The sequence below is a fragment of the Lepidochelys olivacea genome, assembly GCF_965140295.1.
Source record: "Lepidochelys olivacea isolate rLepOli2 genome assembly, chromosome: 2".
Classification (NCBI taxonomy): Eukaryota; Metazoa; Chordata; order Testudines; family Cheloniidae; genus Lepidochelys; species Lepidochelys olivacea.
The window spans coordinates 87,197,604-87,223,400 of NC_140412.1; the positions used below are offsets into that span (position 1 = coordinate 87,197,604).

Consider the following 25,797-nt stretch of genomic DNA (forward strand, 5'->3'; position numbering starts at 1 on the left):
CCTGTGGATTATGTGAAACATTTTATAAATAGCTCACTACTCAGTCACCAAAATATTAAAATCCAAGAAATCATGCTAATGTTCTACCATAAACTGGTAAAGCCTAATAAATCAAAATTCAGATTGCCATCTTGAAAAGTCTGATGCAGTCATGTATACCTTTACACGTGAGTAACACACTGAAGTATATAAGGAATGAGCAGCCTGTCTCTTTCTACTGCAACTGTTGTCCTTTCAGTTTCATAATCAAACAGATATGCAGACTACTGTAAATAAATGTTTATGCAGACATGTGCTTCTCTTGGACCAGCATAAAATTCTAAGCTCAGTTTACAACCAGTTACACAGCATGTAGAAAGAACTTTCTGCCAATCTTTCAGGCTCCTAATCTGAAAATATTCCTCATAAAATGAGTGAGAAAGAGAGAGAATAAACATAATCAGTTTTATGGTAGTTAAAAATGAACATTAATTTTTCAAGTAAATATATTAACTATAGTTATCACTAATTGTGCACTCAAGAATTTTGATGGTAAATCCACTGGTAGATGTTGAAAAGTGCACATCAGAATGAAATTTAACTGGGCATGAGAAATCACTGAGGACTGGTCGATCCAAAAAGATTTAGTTTAATAAAAATTGCACACATTTTTGCACACAGACAATGCAAGCAGTACTTCCATTTGTTTATTCACAATATATATATTTCTTACTAAGTGACTAAAAGATACATATCTTGAACACTAAAGAATTGCATTACAGAAATTATTTGTTAAAGAAATGTATTTGCTAAACTAAAAACTCCACTATATCTCCAATTACTTCAGTGCTACACATAGAATCAAACTTAAATTAATGCCTCATAAAAAATAAACCTCTTATTACAGATTGGAAAGTACCATCTTGATGTACACCTACAATTAAGGGTGTTCATTTGCTTTCATTTAATTCTTCTGTGTATTTTGCTACTATAATATACAAGCTTCTTCACATTCATTGTATCTAGCATCTTCAACCACCTTTCCATTCCTGAAAATATCTTACCTAGATTCTGAAGTGAAGTACGTAGATGAATACATAGCACTTGCTATGCTATAGTAACATGAATAGGTCAAGTGTCAGTGACATTGCATAACACGACATATTTTCTATTGGGGACAACCTTCTTTAATACTGTTTGAGCTCACAATTCTAAAAAGCCAGCACTAATCTTTAAAAAAAAAAAAAAAAAAAAAGGATTGCTAAATCCTGCTAAGAAGATTGGTGACCTAGTCCCAATTCTGGAATTGGACCAAATTAGGATTTTTGCCTAAATGCTACATCAGCAGCAGAGATCACACTAGACCTAGCATTATATGAGCTCTGACTACATTGGTTTGGCTCACAGAATTTGCATGTTTTTGTATAAAATGCATATCTCAGAATAACTTGTGTACTGAAATCCAAAGCAGCAAAAGGAACTATGTAAATAATAATAAACAAATATTTGAAGAGTATGTGTCTCTGCACATGGGAGCAGAAACAAGCCACAGACACACATGCAAGCCAGCTGCTTAAATGTATAGTAGCCCATCATTTCTACTGTCTAATGTGATAATTATCAAGTACTTGGGCATTCCAAATAACAAATGTATCAGGAAAATATTTCTGAAGCATAAATTAAATATCCAGTCTGTTTGTTGTGCTCTTGTATATAATAAATCACAGCATAAAGGAGATAAATCAGACTCTGCATCTGGAGGCTTCCTGGTCAACATGAAACTAGTTATCTACAATGTTCTTGGGGTACAAGGTATTTTTCCGAAATTGTGTGATTTTTTTTAAAAACAGAACTAGATACTTCCATAAAAGTTCTGCAGTAATTAGGTGGCTCTATCGGGTTCAAATGCAGCAGTTGAAGCCTTCCTATTGGCATAATAAATGTAGTCATTTTCCTCATTCCATATGTTCTTAAAAGGCAACAGCAAACTCTCCTCTTTCCTGTGCTGCACGCCACCTTTCATTTGTTATGTCGATCTGTTGCAAGACGATGCAGAGGATTCACTGCTGTAAACATGCCATAAAAGACAGTTGATTGTTTCCTGCATTAGAAGAGTAATCAAGCACTACATATTGGGCTAGTTTATAGCATCTGTCTGTTGTATTATTAACATTTTTGTTTATTTTCAACAAGAAGAAATCTCCTGTCAATACAAAATGATTTAATGTCTAATCTTGCCATTTGAATTTAATAACCATGGCACTATCCCTGACCTACATTGTCATGCAGGAAAGAAAAAAAAAAATCACAATGCAACCAAAGCACAGCCAGCCATTTTCTGCAATGGGACAGGTGGTGGTGGCATTCAGGTTTTTAGATTTGAGATTCCTCTGTAAATAATCACACCATTCACTGCCTGTAGCAGTCAAGAAAAATAGCTTGGACTATATATATATTTTTTTTTCAATATTCGCTGTTGTTTTTTTGGCTGTGTCTACACTATGAGCATGGGGTGCAATTCCCAGCTTGCTTATACATACTTGCTCTCGCTTGATGAGCGCCAGTGTGAATAGAAATAGCAGCAATGGCAGAAGCAGTGGTGGCATGGCTTACCAGCGCTGAGGACATACCCACAGGGTTCCGGCGGGTCTGTGCTCGGCACAGCTAAGCTGAGCCGCCGCTGCCCGTGTTAAAAGCAACTCCACTACCATTTACATTAGCACTCATCAAGCTAGTGCAGGTATGTATATCTATGCAAGCTGGTAATCACAGCCTAAGCTCAGAGATACAGCCTTTGTTTGAAAATCCAGAGAACACTGCACTGGGTTTGACTGGAGAGTTACCCAGCTGACACATTAGGATTTTATATATATGGCAGCTAATGTTTTTAGATACAAATGGGTGTGGGTTTTTATTTTTTGTTATGGCCTGTTATCACTTAGAACAGTTATTTCCATATGAATGAAAATAGGAGCAATTGATTCCTGAGATGGAGGTTAATGTAGGTTGTTCAGGGGTGAAGGGGAATGAGTAAAAGGACAATTCAGCAACTGAGAAGATGGGTAGGACGTGTTCCAGGAGACATCAGGGAGGCTCACCGGCAGGGTGATTTGGGCAGGTGGCAGGAAAATCAGACATCTGGGAGGGTTGGATAATGGCTCTTGTCAAACGTCTGGGATGGAGTACCTAGAATTGGGATCGGTATGGAAATGAACAGATGGTTCAGAAGCAGCAGGAGGCTTTAGCTTCTGGGATTTAGTTACAAGTTAGGTTCCTTGGCCAGGGAGAGGAAAGGTTAAACAGGACACTTCAGCTACTGGGGATAGGTTTGATTATTTATATTACAGTAGTGCGTAAAGTTCTCAACCAAGATTGGGTCCCCACTGTGTTAGGTTCTGTACTAACACGTAGTAAGAGACAGACAGTCCCTGCCCCCAAAGCATTTATCATCTCTGTAGACAAGACACATTTGGAGTGGGAAAGGAATCAGGCACAGAGAAAAGTGACTTGTCCAAGGTCATACCGGCAGTGAGCAACTGAGGCAGGAACCCCAGTCTTTGAACCCCCAGTCCAGTGCCCTATTCATTACACCATACTGCTTTCCATGTTAAGTAGCTGACGGGTGGTCTAGAGCAAAGTTCATGGAGAAACATACAGTATTAGTCTACCGCGCAATTCACACATGACAAATATACGTCTAAGGGTTAACCTGGGCAAAGACCCATGGATAGTTTCTTTTTAAGGAACAATTTTAGGGACCCGTAAAGCACTGCAGTGGATTTTAGCCACAATCAGAAGTAACAGAGGCATTTGGGCTTCAGAAGTCACATTGCCTCCTGCAGTGCTCCCTAATGCACAGAGGGCAACATTCTGTCAAGGTGCAGCACACACTCCCCTGTACATCAAGCAAGCTCTGCTGGCTTGCGCAGAGTGAATGGGAAGGAAGGCATAACCCTGCCTTACCCCTACTCCCTTAGCTCTCCAGGAGATTAGTTTTCCTTGTTAGCAAAGAGCAGTTCTCATGCCCAGGACAAAGCATGACTGCATCTGTGGCTGCCCTTGCACAGGAGATACAAAGTGATGGTGGAACAGTCTATCCTCTCCAACTCTTACTTGGGGCTATCTACAAGCTGTACAATAAGATTTGGATTTCCACGGCGTGTCAAAAACAAAAACATTATTCAGAGGGTAGCAAGGCTCCCCCCATCAGCCCATTTCCAACTTGTTCGCTGACTGGAAGGAAAGAGGAAAAAGCTGGAAAATACCACAGCCTGGCTAATGATTTCTAGAATACTCTGCTTTTGAAATTAAGTATTTGTATTCAGAAACAGTAACTTTAGATAGAAAGCCAGCAAAGTTGATGTGTAACTATATTAATTAAGAGCACACTCAAGCTTGGAAGGCTCCTACCGACATGTGTCAGATAACATAGCCTTAGCTGAATTCCTTGGATAATCTGAGTCTGCCCTAATTAGGGAATGTGGGGAAAGAAAACATTCTGTATGATGATGTTTTTCAATCCAGTTACATTTTCACTCCTTACCAAGGATATTTCAGTAAAAAACCCCAAAACCAAAAAAAAAACCAACCCAAAACCAAAACTCCTTTTGTTAAGCTGCTTGAATTGTAAGTGAGGACTGTCAACAGAAGCAGCATGAGTAAAAACTCCCTCTTGTATCCAGCGATAAGTTTAGTGTATTATGCTGTGTGTAAGAGACTATGTTTGAAATTCCCCCTTCAGTATGCTCCCTCAGCACATGTAGGAAGTTCAACATTATTAAACAAGTCTAAAAGCCAAAACTATGCACTGTCCTAGGGTTAGGGGTTCCACGCCCACCGCTCCCAAGAGAAGGAGGCGGGTGGTAGTGGTCAGGGACTCTCTCCTCAGGGGGACTGAGTCATCTATCTGCCGCCCTGACCGGGAAAACCGAGAAGTCTGCTGCTTGCCAGGAGCCAGGATTCACGATGTGATGGAGAGACTGCAGAGACTTATCAAGCCTTCGGAATGCTATCCCTTCCTGCTTCTCCATGTGGGCACCAATGATATTGCCAAGAATGACCTTGAGCGGATCACTGCAGACTACGTGGCTCTGGGAAGAAGGTTAAAGGAGTTTGAGGTGCAAGTGGTCTTCTCGTCCATCCTCCCAGTGGAAGGAAAAGGCCTGGGTAGAGACCATCGAATTGTGGAAGTCAACGAATGGCTATGCAGGTGGTGTTGGAGAGAAGGCTTTGGATTCTTTGACCATGGGATGGTGTTCCAAGAAGGAGGAGTGCTAGCCAGAAACGGGCTCCACCTAATGAAGAGAGGAAGAGCATCTTCACAAGAAGGCTGGCTAACCTAGTGAGGAGGGCTTTAAACTAGGTTCACCAGGGGAAGGAGACCAAAGCCCTGAGGTAAGTGGGGAAGCGGGATACCAGGAGGAAGCACAAGCAGGAGCGTGCAAGAGGGCAGGGCTCCTGTCTCATACTGAGAAAGAGGGACGATCAGCGAGTTATCTCAAGTGCCTATACACAAATGCAAGAAGCCTGGGAAACAAGCAGGGAGAACTGGAAGTCTTGGCACAGTCAAGGAATTATGATGTGATTGGAATAACGGAGACTTGGTGGGATAACTCACATGACTGGAGTACTGTCATGGATGGATATAAACTGTTCAGGAAGGACAGGCAGGGCAGAAAAGGTGGGGGAGTTGCACTGTATGTAAGGGAGCAGTATGACTGCTCAGAGCTCAAGTATGAAACTGCAGAAAAACCTGAGTGTCTCTGGATTAAGTTTAGAAGTGTGAGCAACAAGGGTGATGTCGTGGTGGGAGTCTGCTATAGACCATCGGACCAGGGGGATGAGGTGGACGAGGCTTTCTTCTGGCAACTCACGGAAGTTACTAGATGGCAGGCCCTGGTTCTCATGGGAGACTTCAATCACCCTGAGATCTGCTGGGAGAGCAATATAGTGGTGCACAGACAATCCAGGAAGTTTTTGGAAAGTGTAGGGGACAATTTCCTGGTGCAAGTGCTGGAGGAACCAACTAGGGGCAGAGCTCTTCTTGACCTGCTGCTCACAAACTGGGAAGAATTAGTAAGGGAAGCTAAAGTGGATGGGAACCTGGGAGGCAGTGACCATGAGATGGTCGAGGTCAGGATCCTGACTCAGGGAAGAAAGGAGAGCGGCAGAATACGGACCCTGGACTTCAGAAAAGCAGACTTTGACTCCCTCAGGGAACTGATGGGCAGGATCCCTTGGGAGAATAACATGAGGGGGAAAGGAGTCCAGGAGAGCTGGCTGCATTTTAAAGAATCCTTACTGAGGTTACAGGGACAAACCATCCCGATGTGTAGAAAGAATAGTAAATATGGCAGGCGACCAGCTTGGCTTAACAGTGAAATCCTTGCTGATCATAAACACAAAAAAGAAGCTTACAAGAAGTGGAAGATTGGACAAATGACCAGGGAAGAGTATAAAAATATTGCTCAGGCATGCAGGAGTGAAATCAGGAAGGTCAAATCACACCTGGAGTTACTCTTAACATCTCTTGCTAGCTGCAACAAGAAGGGTTTCTTCAGATATGTTAGCAACAAGAAGAAAATCAAGGAAAGTGTGGGCCCCTTACTGAATGAGGGAGGCAACTAGTGACAGAGATGTGGAAAAAGCTAATGTATTCAATGCTTTTTTTGCCTCTGTCTTCACGAACAAGGTCAGCTCCCAGACTACTGCACTGGGCAGCACAGCATGGGGAGGAGGTGACCAGCCCTCTGTGGAGAAAGAAGTGGTTCAGGACTATTTAGAAAAGCTGGATGAGCACAAGTCCATGGGGCCGGATGCGCTGCATCCGAGAGTGCGAAAGGAGTTGGCAGATGTGATTGCAGAGCCATTGGCCATTATCTTTGAAAACTCATGGCAATCGGGGGAAGTCCCGGACAACTGGAAAAAGGTTAATGTAGTGCCCATCTTTAAAAAAGGGAATGAGGAGGACTCTGGGAACTACAGGCCAATCAGCCTCACCTCAGTCCCTGGAAAAATCATGGAGCAGGTCCTCAAGGAATCAATTCTGAAGCACTTAGAGGAGAGGAAAGGGATCAGGAACAGTCAGCATGGATTCACCAAGGGCAAGTCATGTCTGACTAATCTAATTGCCTTCTAGGACGAGATAACTGGCTCTGTGGATGAGGGGAAAGTGGTGGATGTGTTGTTCCTTGACTTTAGCAAAGCTTTAGACATGGTCTCCCACTGTGTTCTTGCCAGCAAGTTAAAGAAGTATGGGCTGGATGAATGGACTATAAGGTGGATAGAAAGTTGGCTAGATTGTCGGGCTCAATGCGTAGTGATCAATGGCTCCATGTCTAGTTGACAGCGGGTATCAAGTGGAGTGCCCCAAGGGTCGGTCCTTTGGTCGGTTTTGTTCAGTATCTTCATAAATGATCTGGAGGATGGTGTGGATTGCACCCTCAGCAAGTTTGCAGATGACACTAAACTGGGAGGAAAGGTAGATACGCTGGAGGGTAGGGACAGGATACAGACAAATATAGACAAATTAGAGGACTGGGCCAAAAGAAATCTGATGAGGTTCAACAAGGACAAGTGCAGAGTCCTGCACTTAGAACGGAAGAATCCCATGCACCACTACAGACTAGGGACTGAATGGCTCGGCAGCAGTTCGGCAGACAAGGACCTAGGGGTTACAGTGGACGAGAAGCTGGATATGAGTCAGCAGTGTGCCCTTGTTGCCAAGAAGGCCAATGACATTTTGGGAAGTATATGTAGGGGCACTGCCAGCAGATCGAGGGATGTGCCAGCAGATTGAGTTCCCCTCTATTCGACATTGGTGAGGCCTCATCTGGAGTACTGTGTCCAGTTTTGGGCCCCACACTACAAGAAGGATGTGGAAAAATTGGAAAGCATTCAGCGGTGGGCAACAAAAATAATTAGGGGACTGGAACACATGACTGATGAGGAGAGGCTGAGGGAACTGGGATTGTTTAGTCTGCGGAAGAGAAGAATGAGAGGGGATTTGATAGCTGCTTTCAACTACCTGAAAGGGCGGTCCAAAGAGGATGGATCTAGACTGTTCTCAGTGGTAGTTGATAACAGGACAAGGAGTAATGGTCTCAAGTTGCAGTGGGGGAGGTTTAGATTGGATATTAGGAAAAACTTTTTCACTAGGAGGGTGGTGAAGCACTGGAATGCGTTACCTAGGGAGGTGGTGGAATCTCCTTCCTTCGATATTTTTAAGGTCAGGCTTGACAAAGCCCTGGCTGGGATGATTTAGTTGGGGATTGGTCCTGCTCTGAGCAGGGGGTTGGACTAGATGACCTCCTGAGGTCCCTTCCAACCCTGATATTCTATGATTCTATAGCGAAAGAATAGATCATGCCACTTAGGCACAGCCTGCTTTGGAGGTGATACAGAGCCATTCTGCCTCAGAGAGACAGTGTCTCCTGAGCTCCTGTATGCAGGCACCATATTCTCCTTCCCTAAAGAGGGCCAATGCATCTGTCTACTTGTATGGCTCTCATCACTGTAGTATCTGAGCATCTCAATCACCAATGGATCTGTAGCTTCATGAACTCCTTGGGAGGTAAGGGAAGCACTACACCCATTTGTCAAGCAAAGAAAATAATCTCTAAGGGATCTTCTATGCAAAAGTAGTATTACAAGCTGGGTGTGGAAAATGCAGAAAAATAAATACAGGTGCCACTAAAGTAAATTACCAAATTTTATTTTCTATGCCTCTTAATTGCTTGCAATGGTGGTAAAGAAAAAAGTGAGACTGCATATTGTATACATTTGAAATCTCTCCTGTGATTGTCCTTTAGGACTAGATGCCATTTTGACCTTGTCTAGTTCTTCCTGGAAAGGATCTACATACTCCCACTTAAAGAACTTTCTCTCAAAAGGGAAGGAGATATAATATGCCTCTGTGATATGTGAGGCACTATTTATCTAGCTTAAAAGTATGCCTCCCAAATAGGAATTCCACCATGCACTGGTGGAACAAATAATCTGTTTATTCCAGTCTACCCCTTTCATTTTAGGATACTATTTTGAGAAACGCTAGGTATCTAATAAATCATGTAACTGGCCAGACACAAATGTCTGAACATAAAAACTCTTATTTCATTTCAAATTAAGCATGAACATATGATATTGCCTGGGGAACCGGGGAAACCTCTGGTGTTAAGATGTGGGGTTTTCATTATTTTCTCATAGAACATTTTTAATAAATAAATGGAGTCGACATGTTATTCCCATTATTACCCAGGAACATCAAGTTGACTGAAAGAACTGGATGAAAGAAAGATTCAGTCCTGGGGAAAAGTGAGGGACAAAACTAACGGTGCTCTTTGAAATATCAGTTATCTAACTTTTCTATGGAATATCAAAATAATATGGCAATAACCCAACTTGTTTTATTTAATGTTATAGAGACCACAGAAATAGTTACCATGGAAACTTTTGTTTTCCTTTCCTGAAACCCTGTCTGTAGAGCTCTGCAAATCCACGGGTATCCACTTAATATCTGTGGACCATTTTTGCGGACAGCAGCGTGGATGCGGATACAAATTTTGTATCTGTGCAAGGCTCCGGCAGTAAGAGTTGGGCGGGTAGCTGTGAGGAACCACAGCACAGATCCTCCACCTGCCCTGGGCCAGGGGCTGCTTGGGCCTCATGCCCAGGGCAGGTGGAGGGTCCACTGTGGCTCCGCACAGCTGCCCGCCTGGCTCTTATAGTGGCCAGGCTGTGGCTCCGAGCCGCCTCTCCCCAGTCAGAGCCGGATTGGGGAGAGAAGTGCTGGCAGCTGTGGGGAGCCTGGGTCCCTCTACTTGTCCTGGGCAGAGGGCAGGGACACTGGGGAGGAGGCTGGGGGGCAGGGACACAGGCTAGGTGCTACTTGGGCCCCCCACCCAGGGCAGGTGGAGGGCCTGCCCAGCTCTTATCGTGGCTGGGCTGCAGCTCCGAGCCACCCCCCTAGCCGGAGCCGGGCTTGGGAGAACAGCGCAGACAGCTGGGGGGAGCCTGGGTCCCGGGAAACTGGGTGGGGAGGCTGCTCAGGCCCCCGGCCCAGGGAGCTGAGCAGGGACCTGAGGTAGGGCAGCGCTGGGGGAAAGGTAAGAAGGGCTGGGGAGCTCCAGCTTGACAACCCCCCAGGCTGCAGGGCCTAAACCAGGTGCTGGGGCTGCAAAGCGGCATCCTGGGGCTAGGCAGAGGCAGCAGGTCCTACCCCCCCTCCCCTCCCCATGATGAATGGCCATTACAGGCTGCAGTTGGCCCCAGTGAGCAGAGGCGAAATGATGACTGGCAGTAGGCACTGAGGCAAGGTGGGATTAGGGGGTTAAGGGTTCCCCAGGGAGGGGAGACCCAGAGACTGAGGAGATAGTGCTGGAGCAGAACCCCCAGACAAAGGGGCACTGGGGTCCGGAAGGGACATGAGGGGGCCAGTGGCGGCGACGACACTGGCCTGCAGAGGGCGCTCCGGACCTGGAAAACGAGCTAATTCCCAGACAGCCAGCAGGAGGCGCCGCAGGGGAGAGTCCCGCATCATTACAACCTGCTGTAAGCTTGTGCACATGAACATTCAAATTTGTCTAGAATACTGCAGCTGCATGCAGAAAAATATATATCTAGATATCAGTTTTACACTCAGAAATGCAGAAATAATTTCTAAATTGAGCTAATTTATTGAGGAAATTTCCATAATAATACATTTTATCAAAACAAATCTTTCACATTCAAAACCCAGGGAATATAAAAGTCTAAAATAATTGTACTTTGAGTACTGCTTATTCATAAATCAAGCTCTTAAACTGTACAGAACTAGATGGATTCCTTTCCTCTTGGGCTGTGATTTTACATTAGAGATGCTAAAAAATAGATTCTCTCTCCTTAGGATGCTTAGTATAACAGGCTACCTAGCTGACGTAGTAATCTTTCTAAGCAGCACTGTCTGACAAACAAAAATAATTACAATTTTGTTCATCTATAATCTCCCCATTAGAGGTTAAAATTTGTCTGTCTCTCTTATTCAACTAGATTAGCTCAGGTTTCACTTTTCCACAGAGCAAGTCCTTGAATTGTGTATCTAACAATACTGAATGGGAGTCTTTTCTGTCTTATCCTTCCAACTCAGCCTCTAAATATGACAACTTCATGATTTTCATAACTGGCAAGTACTTTAATCCTTCACAATTTGAACCATGAACCTGTTCCTTTTCTGCTTCATTCCACTCATCTGTCTAATCTTCCTAGAAAGCACAGCAATTCATGAGCTACCCTGAGTCCATTCTAGGTGTCAATCATCTTTTCCTCCTTCAGGCATTTGTGAGATTATTCCTTCTCCCAAGAGTTTGTCACTTTTGCACCATGTTTGGGCCTGGTATTCCACCTCTGTAGTGCTGCTAGATGTGCTACATACCACATACTTTACATATGGCTGCTCAAGTTCACTGTTGTATCAGATTGCATGCTTCCTATGACTTCTGCTGCAATGCTCTAAGCAACCTTTGTCCTATTTTCCTTCAGCTGCTCTCTTCCTTGTAGTGTATTCCAAGTCAGTGGCTGTTGTGTTTTTTGGAAGGGATTTATTTCCTTTCCCCCACTTTTTTTAAGTCTTCCACAGACTAATTCTTTACTGCACAGTTTATTTTGTGGCAGGAGATGTATTTTCTGAACTATTAGATGAGGATATTAACCTGGTTGACAATAGCTGCACCAGAATATAAGATGGAACTCTCACCAGGAACAGACACCTCAGACGATCTGAGAGGAAGTCTGTTTATTGGTGAGACAGGGACTCTAGAAAAAATTGAAATTCCAAGACTTTTTTTTTGGCATGGAACTCCTATCCCGGAAATATACAGCAGCTCCTAATTTTTTATTTTTATCACTTTGTGTTTTCAGTGACAACAGTATTGTACATATAGGAATAATGTATGAATAAAGACTTCTGCTCTTCTAGTAGTAGTTCCTGGGAAGTGACTACAAACTTATTTGACCATCCAGAGGTGACACCTGGGAGGGAGCACATTGGTCACGTGCCCCCCCCCCCGAGTTTTCTGCCAGGGTTTATATTTTTGTTTCTTTCGGGCTGGGGGTGTGTGTCAAAATACATGCCCCTCCCCATCTACAGTTACACAGTCTCTGTGACCTCAAAAGAAAGGCATCCTTAGACATAAGACAACTGCTACCCTCAGTAGATTCATAATGTAAAAGTTCAGTGGAGTTTGTGGCATTGAACCTACTGTTTTTTGCAGAACAAAAAGGAGGTTTTGTGACCTATCTTTGTCTGTTTCTGGTTTGGAATGTCTTCATGCCATGAAAAACATATCCCTGGCCAGGAAAAAAAACCCACAACAGACAGGGAGGCTGGAGGACCAAAAGAGGAAGTTTTCAGCCGAGTCTTAGAATTTTTTCTCTGTGAATACAAGCCACCTTACAGGAACTTTGGGTCTGCCCACTGTTACACTCACGGTGAGTTCTCTGCAAATATGCATTGGAGCACAATCAAAAGAGTATCCTGGTGTCATACAAAGTACTGGAAGCATGAGAGAGACAGAAAGTTAAGTTAGTAGGAGGTGAAGACTCCTAAGCAGTAATGATGGAAAAAGAGGGTGTGACTGATTATGCAGAGAATGGCAAGGAGATAATGTATTAGTAAAACCTGTTTCTGATGTGACTGACTCCATGAGTATGTGCAATTTTAACTGTCAGCTTATTATCCTGATGAGTACATAATTGATATACTGTAGGTTGTGTTCTACTTGAGAGCAACTCCTTTAAATATTAATATTTAGCATTCCATAAGGTGCTTGTCATCTGTAAAGCACTCTACAAACCAACTAATTGATCCTCTCAGTCCTCACAGTCAAGCAGGGAAATATTATCCTTGTTTTACAGAGTGTGGAATGCAGATCTAAAGGGTTAGTGACTTGCAGAGAGCCACACAAGGAGCGACTGGCAAAGCTGTGATTGTAACTCAGGACTGGGATTCTAACTTTCTGAGATTTTGCTTCCTCTTGGCCCCTTTTGGGATGGGACATGATGCATTCAGTCCAATAGCACTGATAGGGTTATTACTACGTGGTGATGCTTCAGTCAACAGCTGATGGTTTGCCACATTTCATGTGGACTCACTGCCTTAAAAATTAAAAATGAACACTACACCTCTTGTAAGAGGGAATTAAGTGGACAGAAGCCCAAGGAGCTTCAGCATTTAATCTTTGAGTATATTTTTTCTGAAAGAGCATCTGTTTTTTTACAGAGTTCACATCACATCCATGCATGACTTTTTAGGCCTTTCCCCTTGATCTCTTACTGTCCAGCTTACCAAGATGGAACTAGCATAACTCTGCCCAGGAACATAAGTTGTGTCTTTGGGGCTGTCCTTAAAATGTTGACAGGGCTTTTTGGAGATGTGACAGGTGAGGTATCCCTTATGCGATAGTCTCTTTGGATCAGTCACATAACTCTACTGCTAGCCAGAGCTGCTGCACAGAAACTTTTCCCTCTACTTCTATTTGAGGCATGGAGTTCTCTTCTTTTTCTTTCTTCAGTCTCCCTGGCCAACTAACCCTTCTCGAGAGGTCCATGTACAGAGTTAAAGAGGTATCATTCCTCTTGGCATGATGTCATCCTTCTCTTGCCAGATCAGTTGTGCCAGCAGCGGAACCTTTTGCGCAGAGAAATTAGACTTCCCTGGGATCTACCATGCATTTTAGGGTGCTGCACAGTAGCATGCAGTTGGCTTGAGAAAGCACAAGCTTAACACACAAACATGCTGATAGTTTAATATATTGGGAGGAAGGCCTGATACAGAACTGCAATGCCAATATTGTCGTCTGCCACATGCACAAATTCACATGTACAAATCTGCAAACCAGCAGAACTTTGGTCCTCTCAAATATGTTTAATTTTGCCTTTCCAGTACCTGTACTGACAGCTGCTTTGGTGAATGCAGTTGCATATCCTTGCATATGTAATGGCTAAAGTGCTATCCACTTAAGTTGGATAATTTCTGGACTATAGTGATTATGAATAAAAGGATATTTTAGTTATCTGAGCTGATAAATCATAGTGCAATTTATATTGGATATTTTTTAATCAGACAGACTTATAGGAGAGAAATAAGACAGGAGAAAAGACAATGACATCTATATGCTAGCATTTTGACACTTCAACTTACATTCAGTACATATTTGGAGACAGAGTGCAAATTCCTAGAAGAAATTCCTAGAAGAAAACATTATTCTTAGACTCTGATTTTTGCAAATAAAGTAGTAACTTAATAATTTCTTTCTACTGCATCTTATGGCCTCAAAACTTGTCTTACTCATAATATTTCCATCTGTCTAGTGAAATTTGCTTGATTGCACTCCACATAGTGACTTTGATTTTCCACCTCAGTGTAAGACTGCAGTAAGTTCAACTCTTCCCATTAAAACAAGTACCTATGTGTGGAAACCCACACGTTTGCTGTCAGATATAAAAACGAGTCAAAAATAAAAAGTCAAAAATAGTAAAAAAGTAAAGCAACAATCTGAGATTAGTGGTAATGTACCAGCAGCGTATCACGCCAGCTACCTATTGCTAGTCTAGAAAGAAACTGTAGAGTACTCCGCCAATAAAACTAAAATGCACTTGACAGCATATTTTTCAAGTTGCTATATGTAATAAATCACACCTGCTGTTTATAGCTAAGCTCTTAGCATTACAAAACATACCTTTGCTCCAAATTTTAACAAAATTCTGAAGTCCTTGCTCAAGCAATGCTCCTCATCAAAATCAATAGTCGAGACTGAGTGAAAACTGTGTAAGAACTTCAGAATTTGGCCCCACCTGCAGCAGCAACCTTCTACCTTTAGAGTGGTGGCTCCCAACCTTTTTAGATTATAGCCCCCAAATCTGTGATGGAGTAACAACTGCTTCACTGTTTAGGGCCCCTCATGTCCCCCCCTGGTGTGGTTGCCACATCTCACCTTCTTCTCTCCACTCCCACATTTTCTCTTTGGTGCCGTTTTTCCCCAGCCTTCTCTCCCCCCCCCCATCAAACTTTTTCTTTTTTTCATACTTTACAGGTTATGCTTTCCATTTTTATTCTATCCCTACTCTTCCCTTTCCCTGCTTCACCTTCTCCCACACTTTTACTGTATCATTTCCCCCTTCCTCTTCTGTACCTGGTGGCTTCTCTCCCCTACCACACCCTCCTCAGTTACCAAAAGGATTCATGCTGGGTAGCGGGAGCAAATGGCTCCTGCGTGAGGCCTACGGGTTGCAATGGGAGAACTGACATGGCACATAAAAGGGCAGCCTGCCTGAAGAGAGTGTGCAAGGAACCTGGGTTGCTATAAAGCTGCCAGGGGCTCTCTACTGCTGGGAGTCAGGGTAAGTCTACACATTGAGCAGCCAGTGTAAATTCCAGCTCAAGGAGACATACCCGGACTAGCTCTGATCAAGCTAGTGTGCTAAAAATAGAATGCAGCAATGGCACCATGAATGGCGGGAGAGGCTAGTCACCCTGAGCACAAGACAGGTGTAGACTGTAATGCTAAAAGAAAAGGAGTACTTGTGGCACCTTAGAGACTAACCAATTTATTTGAGCATGAGCTTTCGTGAGTAATGCTAGTGTCTTGGACAAGTACATACTTGGCGCCATCAGCCTCTTCCTGACATTCGAGCTGTGGTGGCTACACTCTGTTTATAGAGCACTAACTCAATCAGGTGCTATGTGGGTAACTACAGAACCAGGGAAAGGCCCCTTGGAGATGAGAGGCTCCCTTTCTTTAATGAGTTTCACTGTCAGTGGTCCAGGCTGAGTGTCACAGACAGTCACATGCATCTAGAATCCCATGCTCCTTCCCCAGAGCGCTCATCTACCAGCTCTGTGGATTAAATCTGAGTTCAGTCCTCAATCACCTAGAGAAGACATTGGGATTTGGCACTTGTGAAAAACCAGACCATTTATTTAGATGCCAAAATATGGGTTTGGGAGTCTAGATTTAGGCTCTCATTTCTGAAAATCTTGCCCCACAAGTCTACTCCTTTTTTTAGTAGAAGAATTTTTCTCCAAAACAGAATTAATTAGGATATACAGGTAAGAACAGATAAAGCAAAATAGAGGAAATAACAATTTACCTCCACATCACATCCATATTCAGAGCCATCCAGGAGCATCACTTTGCACTGCATGTTTTTAGGCTTTTTAACAATCTTTAGAGGAGATCTGGAGAGTTTGCTAGATGATGATTTTTGAGAGAGCTTGTCGTCTTCAAACTGCTGGTATTCCAGCTGTTTTGCAGCAGCAGCAGCAAACTCCCGTTCTCTGTCAGTGACCTGTGAAGAGCAAATCGGAAGATTAAGTTTCAATTTCAGATTAAAATAGTGGCTGTACAATGCAGCCATTCAGAATCAAAATGCACAACTGGCTTTCATCGTATGGAGAGACTATTCACTACTAACAGTTACCCAGCCGCAGCGTAAAAACAAGAACTTCATCTTTATTGTTTGGGAAAGCCTGCTTTAGTCAATAAAACAACCGTGTGACTTCCTGTAACTGCCACTTTGAAAGACAAAAACCCACTGCAGTAGTGTTATTTTTGGCTTACCCCTGGGTCAGCATTTGAGACATCGATAAAGCTGTTATGATGTAATATTGACTGTGGTCCTTTCCCCTGGAAGAGATTGTCAAAGCCACTCTAACCTTCAGATATCCACCTTTAATAGTAAAAAGCATTACACCAGTTGTAGCTCCATTCCAATAATGGTTACCTCTATAACCAGTTGTGCCCCAGCTAGCCTCCAGACAAAGTTTTGACAACAAAAGCATCATCATACCTAAGCTAAAGTATAAAATATTAATCTTTTAGTCATCTCAGTACCATGAATACATACATCTGATTTGGCTCTGAACAAATTCAATATAATCAGCAGCCAGTAGCACTGAAATTCATCACAATTTAATCCTCTGAGTCTGTTTTCCTTCAGCGCAACAAGCCTTCATGAGACTGGATCAAATCTGTCCAAAAGCTTTAATCTGCTTTCAGACCAAAACAGTCCTGCATCACACTGGTAGTGCACAAGACTGTACAACACACACTGCATCACCACAATATTCCACCTAAATGCAGGGATCTTTCTCTGAGGAATCACCTGAAAAAGGTCTCCCGAACATTAGTTTTCCTTCTTTATTCTGTGTGAAGGGGAGACAGATACATGCCAAGTGATCTAAACCTGCAAATATAGTGCTCAGTTGTGGTTTTGCTACAGCCCCAGGGCAAGGGGCAGAGCATAGCAGTGCTGTCCCAGGAGCAGGCGAGGAACCAGATTGCGATGACAGTCATAATCTGGTCCTGGGTTCCCCCCTTCCTCCAGGCAGGAACTAACAGGGAACAGCCCTATATCTGTCTCACATTATTTCCCCTCCTGTGCCCGTTTAAATACACTGGCTGGTTACTACGTTACCACGTCCCTATCTGCTGATTCACACCTCTCCCATATGCAGAGACTGGTTTCCCCATGGAAGTAAGGCAGTGCCTTATGCCTCTTGCTCCCCTGTGTGGGAGCACAGTAAGGGTCACAGTCTGGCCCTCATCTTGGAGCAGAATGCAAGAAGGAGAGTCAGCCTAGAAAGATATAAAAAGGAATAGAGAAGCCTCTTTCAAAATCCAGCACATCCTCTTAACAGCAATAAAACATGCTTGGGGGTGGTGAGGGATGACAATGGGAAAACAATCCCTGCTTTCTCAGCTGGGTCTCCTGTTTTAGCTCAGCCACGTATTAGTTGAGCGCTTTCTCTTTCAGCCACGTAGGGCAAAGAACCTCAACTCCCCCTAAAGCTAATGGGGGTTGACAGCATTTAGTATGCCAGGGGATTAGGGCCTCATAGAACAATTAATGTTCATAGTTCCGGTCATAAATATAAAGGGAAGGGTAAACCCCTTTAAAATCCCTCCTGGCCAGAGGAAAAATCCTCTCACCTGTAAAGGGTTAAGAAGCTAAAGGTAACCTCGCTGGCACCTGACCAAAATGACCAATGAGGAGACAAGATACTTTCAAAAGCTGGGAGGAGGGAGAAAAACAAAAGGTCTGTGTCTGTCTGTATGCTGCTTTTGCCGGGGACAGAACAGGAATGGAGTCTTAGAACTTTTAGTAAGTAATCTAGCTAGGTATGTGTTAGATTATGATTTCTTTAAATGGCTGAGAAAAGAATTGTGCTGAATAGAATAACTATTTCTGTCTGTGTATCTTTTTTGTAACTTAAGGTTTTGCCTAGAGGGATTCTCTATGTTTTGAATCTAATTACCCTGTAAGATATCTACCATCCTGATTTTACAGAGGTGATTCCTTTACTTCTATTAAAGGTCTCCTTGTAAGAAAACTGAATGCTTTTGCATTGTTCTAAGATCCAAGGGTTTGGGCCTATGGTCACCTATGCAAATTGGTGAGGATTTTTACCAAACCTTCCCCAGGAAGTGGGGTGCAAGGGTTGGGAGGATTTTGGGGGGAAAGACGTGTCCAAACTACATTTCCCAATAAACCCAGATAAAGTTTGGTGGTGGCAGTGGAAATCCAAGGGCAAAGGGTAAAATTAATTTGTACCTTGGGGAAGTTTTAACCTAAGCTGGTAAAAGTAAGCTTAAGAGGTTTTCATGCAGGTCCCCACATCTGTACCCTAGAGTTCAGAGTGGGGAAGGAACCTTGACAGTGCCCATGGTGTGTAGATGAAGGAAAGCTTTGGAGGGGAAGGGAATGAACGTCCCTTAAGAAGGCAGGTAAGTTGCTCAAAAGGAAAGATCAATGATAACAAAAGCAGAAGAGATTGCTGTTTTAAGAGTAAGAGGCATCTTCAGTCAGAAAGAACTCCCAGACCGCCTCCTTATGCATTGTTGATTTGTTTCACTGCAACCTACAACAGACATTAATTTCTCTACATATGCATACAAGAGGTGGCACTGGTATTTTTTTGTTGGACTAATCAAGTAGTCCCACATGAAACTAAATGAAATTTGTCCAAGGTTAGAAACACAAAGGATTTTCTATAATTTGCACAGAGCACAAAAACATGCCAGGAACTATTAGAGAGGGCCCCAAAACCGTGATGACATGTCCATGCATTGAGATGATTTCAAAGTGAATTAAGCCTCCTCCTCTTAAAGAAACTTGACATTCTGTTGGTGCCGTTACCTAGGGCAAAAGCAACCACTGAGAAGCAACTGCATTCACTAGGTTATTTTTAATTTTGCATGCATAGGTGCATTCTCTCCCAGCCACATTCTTCTCATGGCCAATTTATCCTGTATTTTTGGAGAATTTCAATGCCACGGCCTGCCATGCCATCAACATCTAATAGAGCAGAAGTTGCTTCTGGGCTGTTGTTGGAACATAATTTTTGCAGTTACAGCATCAGTGATACAGACAGAACAGCTGAACAGCAGCAGGGCTGTCTTCTGATCATATAATTTGGGCGTTGTTCAAGCAATTTACTGCCAGTTTTGGGATTCAGAGTCAGTGAATAAATAAGGGGTTTTGTACTCAACTGTTTTACTTCTGAATCTTTCAGGGGTGGGCGGGTATCTGGTATTTAGTTTGATATATCCCCATTTCATTTTCATTGGTTTCATTTCAGCTTGTTGGCTTTAGAAGCTGAGAGAGAACAGTGTCAAATTCCAGAAATCCTCTGGATATTAGTCTGGTACAAATGGGGTCTGTTCAAGAAGTCTTTCACCCTCCAAGAACTTGGTGGATTTACTAAATAGATTAGTTCAGAAGGGAACAAAGTTTGGAAATTCCAAAACATGTGTGAAGAAGTAGTAAAAATTTTTTCCAGTTGCTGTGAAGTCAACAGGAGTTCAGTGCTATTCTCTGCAGTGAGAGGGTCATCAACACAGAAGATTAAAAATAATAGTGGAAGACTGGGAGAGCGGTCAGGGAAAAGCGAAGCATCAAAGAGAAGACCCACAGCCCTGGGATACTGATATATGACAGCACACAGAGTAATAAACGAGGAGTCAGAGGGAGAGTCACATTTTTGTGAGAACCAGGAGATGAAGAAAGTGTGGGAGAGAGATCATGAACTGCAGTTGGTTTGGAAGATTTGAGTTACAGTATCATTCAGCTGAAGGGGCCCTCATAAGCAGGCAATTCAAATAAAAACGTGAATATTCACATTGCCGTGGTCATTTGAACATGCAATTGCCGTGCTTATGGAACGTCTGAAGTGCTTTTTTCATTACGGCACACAAAGTACAGTGTGCACCACATGCTTCAAAATCAGTTCTAATTTCCTTATTAAAAACAATGTACACATCAAGCTACAAGTTTTTAAATAAATCCCTTTTAAAATGAGACAGCAAAAATACTTTGGACACTTTTTCAAGTATATCTTTCATACTTGCTTAACTCAAAGCTAAACAGATTTTATTCAAAGAACAGAGGCTTCCTCTTCTTTCGCCAGGCCACCCTGCTCTGTCTTCCCCTGAGCCCTGCCATCTCAAGGAGCCTGTAGGAGCTGCTTCTGCCTCTTCTCCATGCCCAAGCTCCTTCTAAATGGCATACAGTGAAGGGCCAGTCATCACATCATCACATGACTTTTTGGCCTTAAGTGGTATACTGGATTGGGTATATTAAAGGGCCCAGCTACATGGCTGTGAACCGTTTATAGCAACAGAGGAGGCCAACTATGAAGTTTTTTCTGTCCCTCAGTCAAGATACTGGTGTGATTCTGCTTGAGTTAGCTCAATATTTTGTTGGTGCTGCTTTACAGGGACCTCTTTTGGTTGAAGTCTCTGCTGCCTGCACCAGGTAGAGCTGAGCAACCTACTTGAGACTGAAAAAATATTTCCCTTCCTTGGAAGATTGGGCTGACTTTCTCTCCTTCTCTGGTGCATGGGAGGAATGCTGTACTGGTGGAGCCGCAAGGGATTTGGAATTTTCATACCGTGAGAAATTCCAACATTTGTTTTCAATCCCAAATTGGGACCAAAAGTTGAAGTTGCAAAAATGTTTGTAGAATGAACATTCTGAAAAAAATTTTGATTCAGAAATGTAAACACTAAAAGCTTTTCAACATTCTCAAAATCTGTTCTAGTTTGGTTTGTTGAAATTACCCAACATGTTTTGTGTCATTTCAGCATAAAACTGCATTTTCCCATTGTGGCACATTACTTTATGGGAGCTGCAGTTCAGAAACAGGAAGACCTCACTTTCCCTGGGGACCTGGTTGGACTACATCTCCCACGATGCACCCACAGTCATGCAACTCCCATTATGCATCACACATAGCTTGGTCAGAGGGCAATCTACATTGCATTATGGGACAGAAAGGGCCTGAACTACAACTCCCATAAAGCAATGCACTGATAAGGAAATGCAATTTAATGTTTTATTGAACGGATTCTAAATTAAAAATGTCAAGGCAGTTTGAGAAATGAAGTATTCCAATTTGGGTTGAACCAACCAAAATGAAATTTCATTTCATTTTTCCTGATGAAAAAAAAATCAAAAATATATTAGCAAAATCAAGATATTCCCACAGAAAATGTTGATTTTTGTGGAAACTACATTGTCCATTGAAAAATCATTCTGATGGAAAATTCCCCAAACTGGTCCATTTATTGGTAAGTTTCAAGATGCCTGGATTTATGGAGGTGTGTGATGGAAAACTGGATTAACTATAGAGGTCATCAGAGTGGGACAATTGTCATAGCTGGGTTGGTGGAGCCCCTAAAGTGATAGATTTGGGCCAGTATTCACAAACTGGACAAGAAATGGATAATTCAAAGGACCGCATCTAGTGGTAAGAACATTGTGAGGACAGGAAGTGAGTCAGGGCTTGGTACAAGTCAGGGGACTCCACTAGGCTATTTGGGATGTGCAGTTTGAGGAGGTTATCTTTTTAGCTTGAGTTGGGCAAAAATGGCAAAAAACATTCAAGACACACAGGTTGAGATTTACACAGTAGTCTAGAGGATTAGAGAATTATCTTCCCTCAAAAATAATGGAGGGTAAGTGTCAAAAACCAGAATGGTAGAACACTGGGATTTGGGGTTTAATACAAGTTTAAAAACAGTATGACCATCTCAGCTTTAAGCAAATACAAAGAACAGCTTGCTTGGCTTTCCACTTCACAGTTCATTAACTATAAAGGGCCTAACAATTTGTCTTATGTAAATCAAATCAGGGTACCTGAAAGGTGTGTAACTCTTGTATATTACTGCAGCTCCTTTAGCACAGTTATATGAGTATGCTGACACCTCCATATTATCACTGTTATGACTGTGATATAAAAAAAGCTTAACATTTTTTAATGAATTTCAGCAGAGATTAGTTATTTCTTGTTATGACTGAGAAAAGCCCTTGATAACCGGCCAAGTAAAACCAGAATAATTTCTTCTGTTCCACCCCTACTTTTTTACAACTAACTCATAATTCAGCATCAACCCCAGTAAATAAGGAACACAAATTTTACTGCAACTGATTGCACCTGTGTATGTTTAGAAACACTACATAATGGAAATCTTTCATGCAGAAAACTGCATCTAGAGAGGAGTGCCAGTTCACGTTTCAGTTCTCTAAAAAAAACCAAGAAAGGTAGAGGGTGTGTGTGTGTGTGTGTGTGTGTGTACACACACGCCTCAGCCTTTGTCAAGGCCGAGGCGTATATTACTTGACACACTAGGCCTGTGACTTTTCCATCCATGAATAGATGTTGCTCTGATGCAACACGCTTTCAACCCCTCTGAAACTGGAATCCCTTTTGACAGACACTTCAGAGTTACAGAATCTAGCAACAGTGGTCTTTGATGCTGTCCAGCCTCTGCATCAGGCATGAAATACTAGTAAATTTGCCGAAAATCTGCATGTCTTAGATTTAGGTAGATGATTAGCGTTTAGAGCCCTGCATGTGGACTTTCTTCTCACTACATCACATTGGGGTAAGGCAAAAAGATGGGAGGATTAAATTATTGTATTGGATAGAAAGAATGTTCATTTTTGGAGTAGATTTCAGCAAGGGGCTTGGCATCAATGTACAAAATACACAGTACTTTCCTTCCTTTAAAAAAAAAAAGAAACAAAGCAAAACTTTTCTTGTGGTTGGAATGACAGTAAGGAAAGCCATTGTAACTGGGCAATGAAATTCATCCTGTCCCAGGGATTCTTTCACAGAACTGATAATAATGACAGTACAAACTTCCTCTCTGACTGTCTCTCTCACTTCTGAGACAGAGGAACTGTGGGTAGGCGATGAGAAGAAAATAAAGCCCATTGCCCAATCAGTTTTTGCCTTCTTTGCTGAAACAGCTAACAATAGTGCTGATTCATGACAATTTTAATGGTATTTTCTGTGACTTGTTCACTAGGAAACACTCTACAAGCATTATTTCAAATAGGTTATACAGCCATCTCACAGTCATGACTTCTGAAGTCAAACTGATGACCTAGAAGCAAAAGGTTCCATACTCCTTTACCAATCTACTGAGAAATCCAGCTCTTTAAGGTGCCACAAGTACTCCTTTTAATTCTCTGGGTAGCTCAAGGCTCTTAGAGACTAACAAATTTGTTTGTTTATTTATTTATTAGTCTCTAAGGTACCACAAGTACCCCTTTTCTTTTTGCAGATACAGACTAACACAGCTGCTACTGTGAAACTAGAGAATTAAGTAATTTGTGAAAACATGTGATCCCTCCAGTCTCATAGGGGAAGTTGAGACCAAGATGGCAAAAACTGGTGCATAAGTTTGAAGGAGAAAATGAAAAGCGAATAGTGAATGTGTGTAGTAACTCTGACATAAAGCAACAGATTTATAACCATATAATCAAATTTTGCACCACAATCATTTGCTAGCACAAATGACAGAATTTGGGTGTTCAACTATGCAAATACACCAGGCCAACCAGGCAGACATCAAAATGCTATCATTTGCACCAGAAATTACTTGTGCCTACAGTTCTGCTCTCAAAGTAAATTTGGATGTAACACTGTGGGAACACATTTAAAAACCAAATGAGATATCTTCAAATCCACAACCTGCACAGGAGCAGTCATAGGTCACTAGGAATGCTTTAAATATATGTTCTCAAAACTTATAAATAGTTTGTCCAGTTAAAAAATAACATGTCCTCACTTCAAAGGCAATGCCCTGAACTTGTTAAAAGGTTTAATACAGGAGTATTAAAAGGTTTAAACTGATTTCTATTCTATACTTCAAAGATGAATGAGATTAGACAAGGGTCATTAACCCTAGGACACTTAGAGCTGTGTTTGCCAGACACCAGAAGCTAATGGAGGGTCTCTTATCTGCTAAAGCTAATTGTTGGCACTCCTGACCTACTGACTAAAAAGGGTGAGATAAAGTTTTGACGTGATAAATTTTTTACAACTACAATAAATGTATAGATGAACAAAAAAGAATAACCATTTAATAACTTCTCATAGCTAAAACAGCACCACTTAAAAGTAATTACAGTGCAGTTGTTTTAAAACTATAGTGGTTTAAAAGACCTTAGAGTTTTTACATGGGTCACACATCAGACAAGCATCAGTTTTCAGCAGATGTCAGTATGAAAATAAACCCTATAAATTCTTTCAGTTTCTAAAAAAAATATTAGTGTGCTCTGATGCCGTGAAAGACTGAAGGGTTTTCTCCTCCCTTTAAGGATAACATTGGACTCTGACATTAAGTGCATCAGGTAGGAGATCTGACATTAATTCCAAAAGATAATTGCTTGACTGTGAACTAAAATATTTTTAAGCCCGCAGGACCAGTCAATCAATATCGCAAAAGTTGCGAATAAAATGACGAATGAAACTCTTTAATTCAGGGGAAAAAAATTGTTTTGACAAAACCACAGGTTCCTCCTAGCCGTTAGTTAATAAGATGGCAATTGATCAACCATGTTCACCAAACCTAGAAATAGTTCACTTGCCTGCTCTTTTTTCACAGGTGTGCTGTGCGCTGCCACGGCAGAGAACTGGTCTATCGCGTTCTGATGTTCCTCACTGAGCTGCCGCTGCTGCTGCTGGTCTTGAGGTTGTGCCCCAGCTGCCCCTTGCTGAGCAGGGGCTTCTTGCTGGTCTTGGTCTTGATCCTTGGATTCAGAGTCTGATCCCGATTCTGTAGTCATGGTTGATTATGCTGTAAAACAAGATGGCCAGACCTACTCAGTGTTATTCTTGCAGCTGTTGCTATTTTCTCTTTTTCAATTATATTTGAAAATGGAGAAAGACAATCGCTAAGTTTTTGTCTCATTGTTCCTGGCCCTGAAAATGTAGTGTACAGTGGATCATATTCATTTGTGGCCCACTCTGTCTGGTTTCTTGGAAAAGCATCTCTTGATGCAGAGGACTAGACTAATTACATTTATGAATTTTAAGGAGGTTTACGCGTCCATTAAGTTTCACTCTGTTGCCACTTAACGAACATATTGTAGCAAAAGTACATTAACACAATAATAATCAGATATAATAAATGGATAGAGTGTGTGAAAGCCAATTAGTACAATTTTCTAAAGCATGTAAATGACACAGGAGACTAAGTCCCATTGATTTTCCTAAGCATTTAAGAGCTCCTTAGTATCACTTAAAGTCAATGGGATACTGGGCCTTAGTTCCCAAGTCACTTTTGAAAATGGGACTTTGGCACTTTTGAAAATTTTACCCAGTATCTTTAGTGTTAATATTTAACTGATATAGAGAGATATTGCATGACAATTAACCCCTTTGTAGCTGTGAGACATGGTTAGCTGTTAATGAAGGTGTTTCTATGAGCCAAATTCTGCTCAGTGACCTGAACTAGAGGGTAGAGGGTTATACTTTTCAGGTTCAGTGGATGC

At 42.1% G+C, this 25,797-nt stretch overlaps 1 protein-coding gene across 23 annotated transcripts in view; it reads right to left on the reverse strand.

Annotated features, from left to right (window-relative positions):
- The window catches only part of EPB41L3 (erythrocyte membrane protein band 4.1 like 3), a 132,058-nt gene that overhangs the window by 64,881 nt on the left and 41,380 nt on the right, over nt 1–25,797 (reverse strand). For 21 of the 23 annotated variants that reach the window (XM_084619942.1, XM_084619944.1, XM_084619930.1 and 18 more), the window contains 2 exons: nt 24,892–25,100; nt 16,102–16,299 (listed from right to left, as the gene is read on the reverse strand). In XM_084619942.1, the coding sequence (XP_084476068.1) occupies nt 16,102–16,299; nt 24,892–25,089 (396 nt within the window). In that variant the 5' untranslated portion in view covers nt 25,090–25,100. Of the gene's footprint in view, nt 1–16,101; nt 16,300–24,891; nt 25,123–25,797 lie in introns of all 23 variants that reach the window. The other 2 variants (XM_084619945.1, XM_084619947.1) reach the window with 1 other exon arrangement.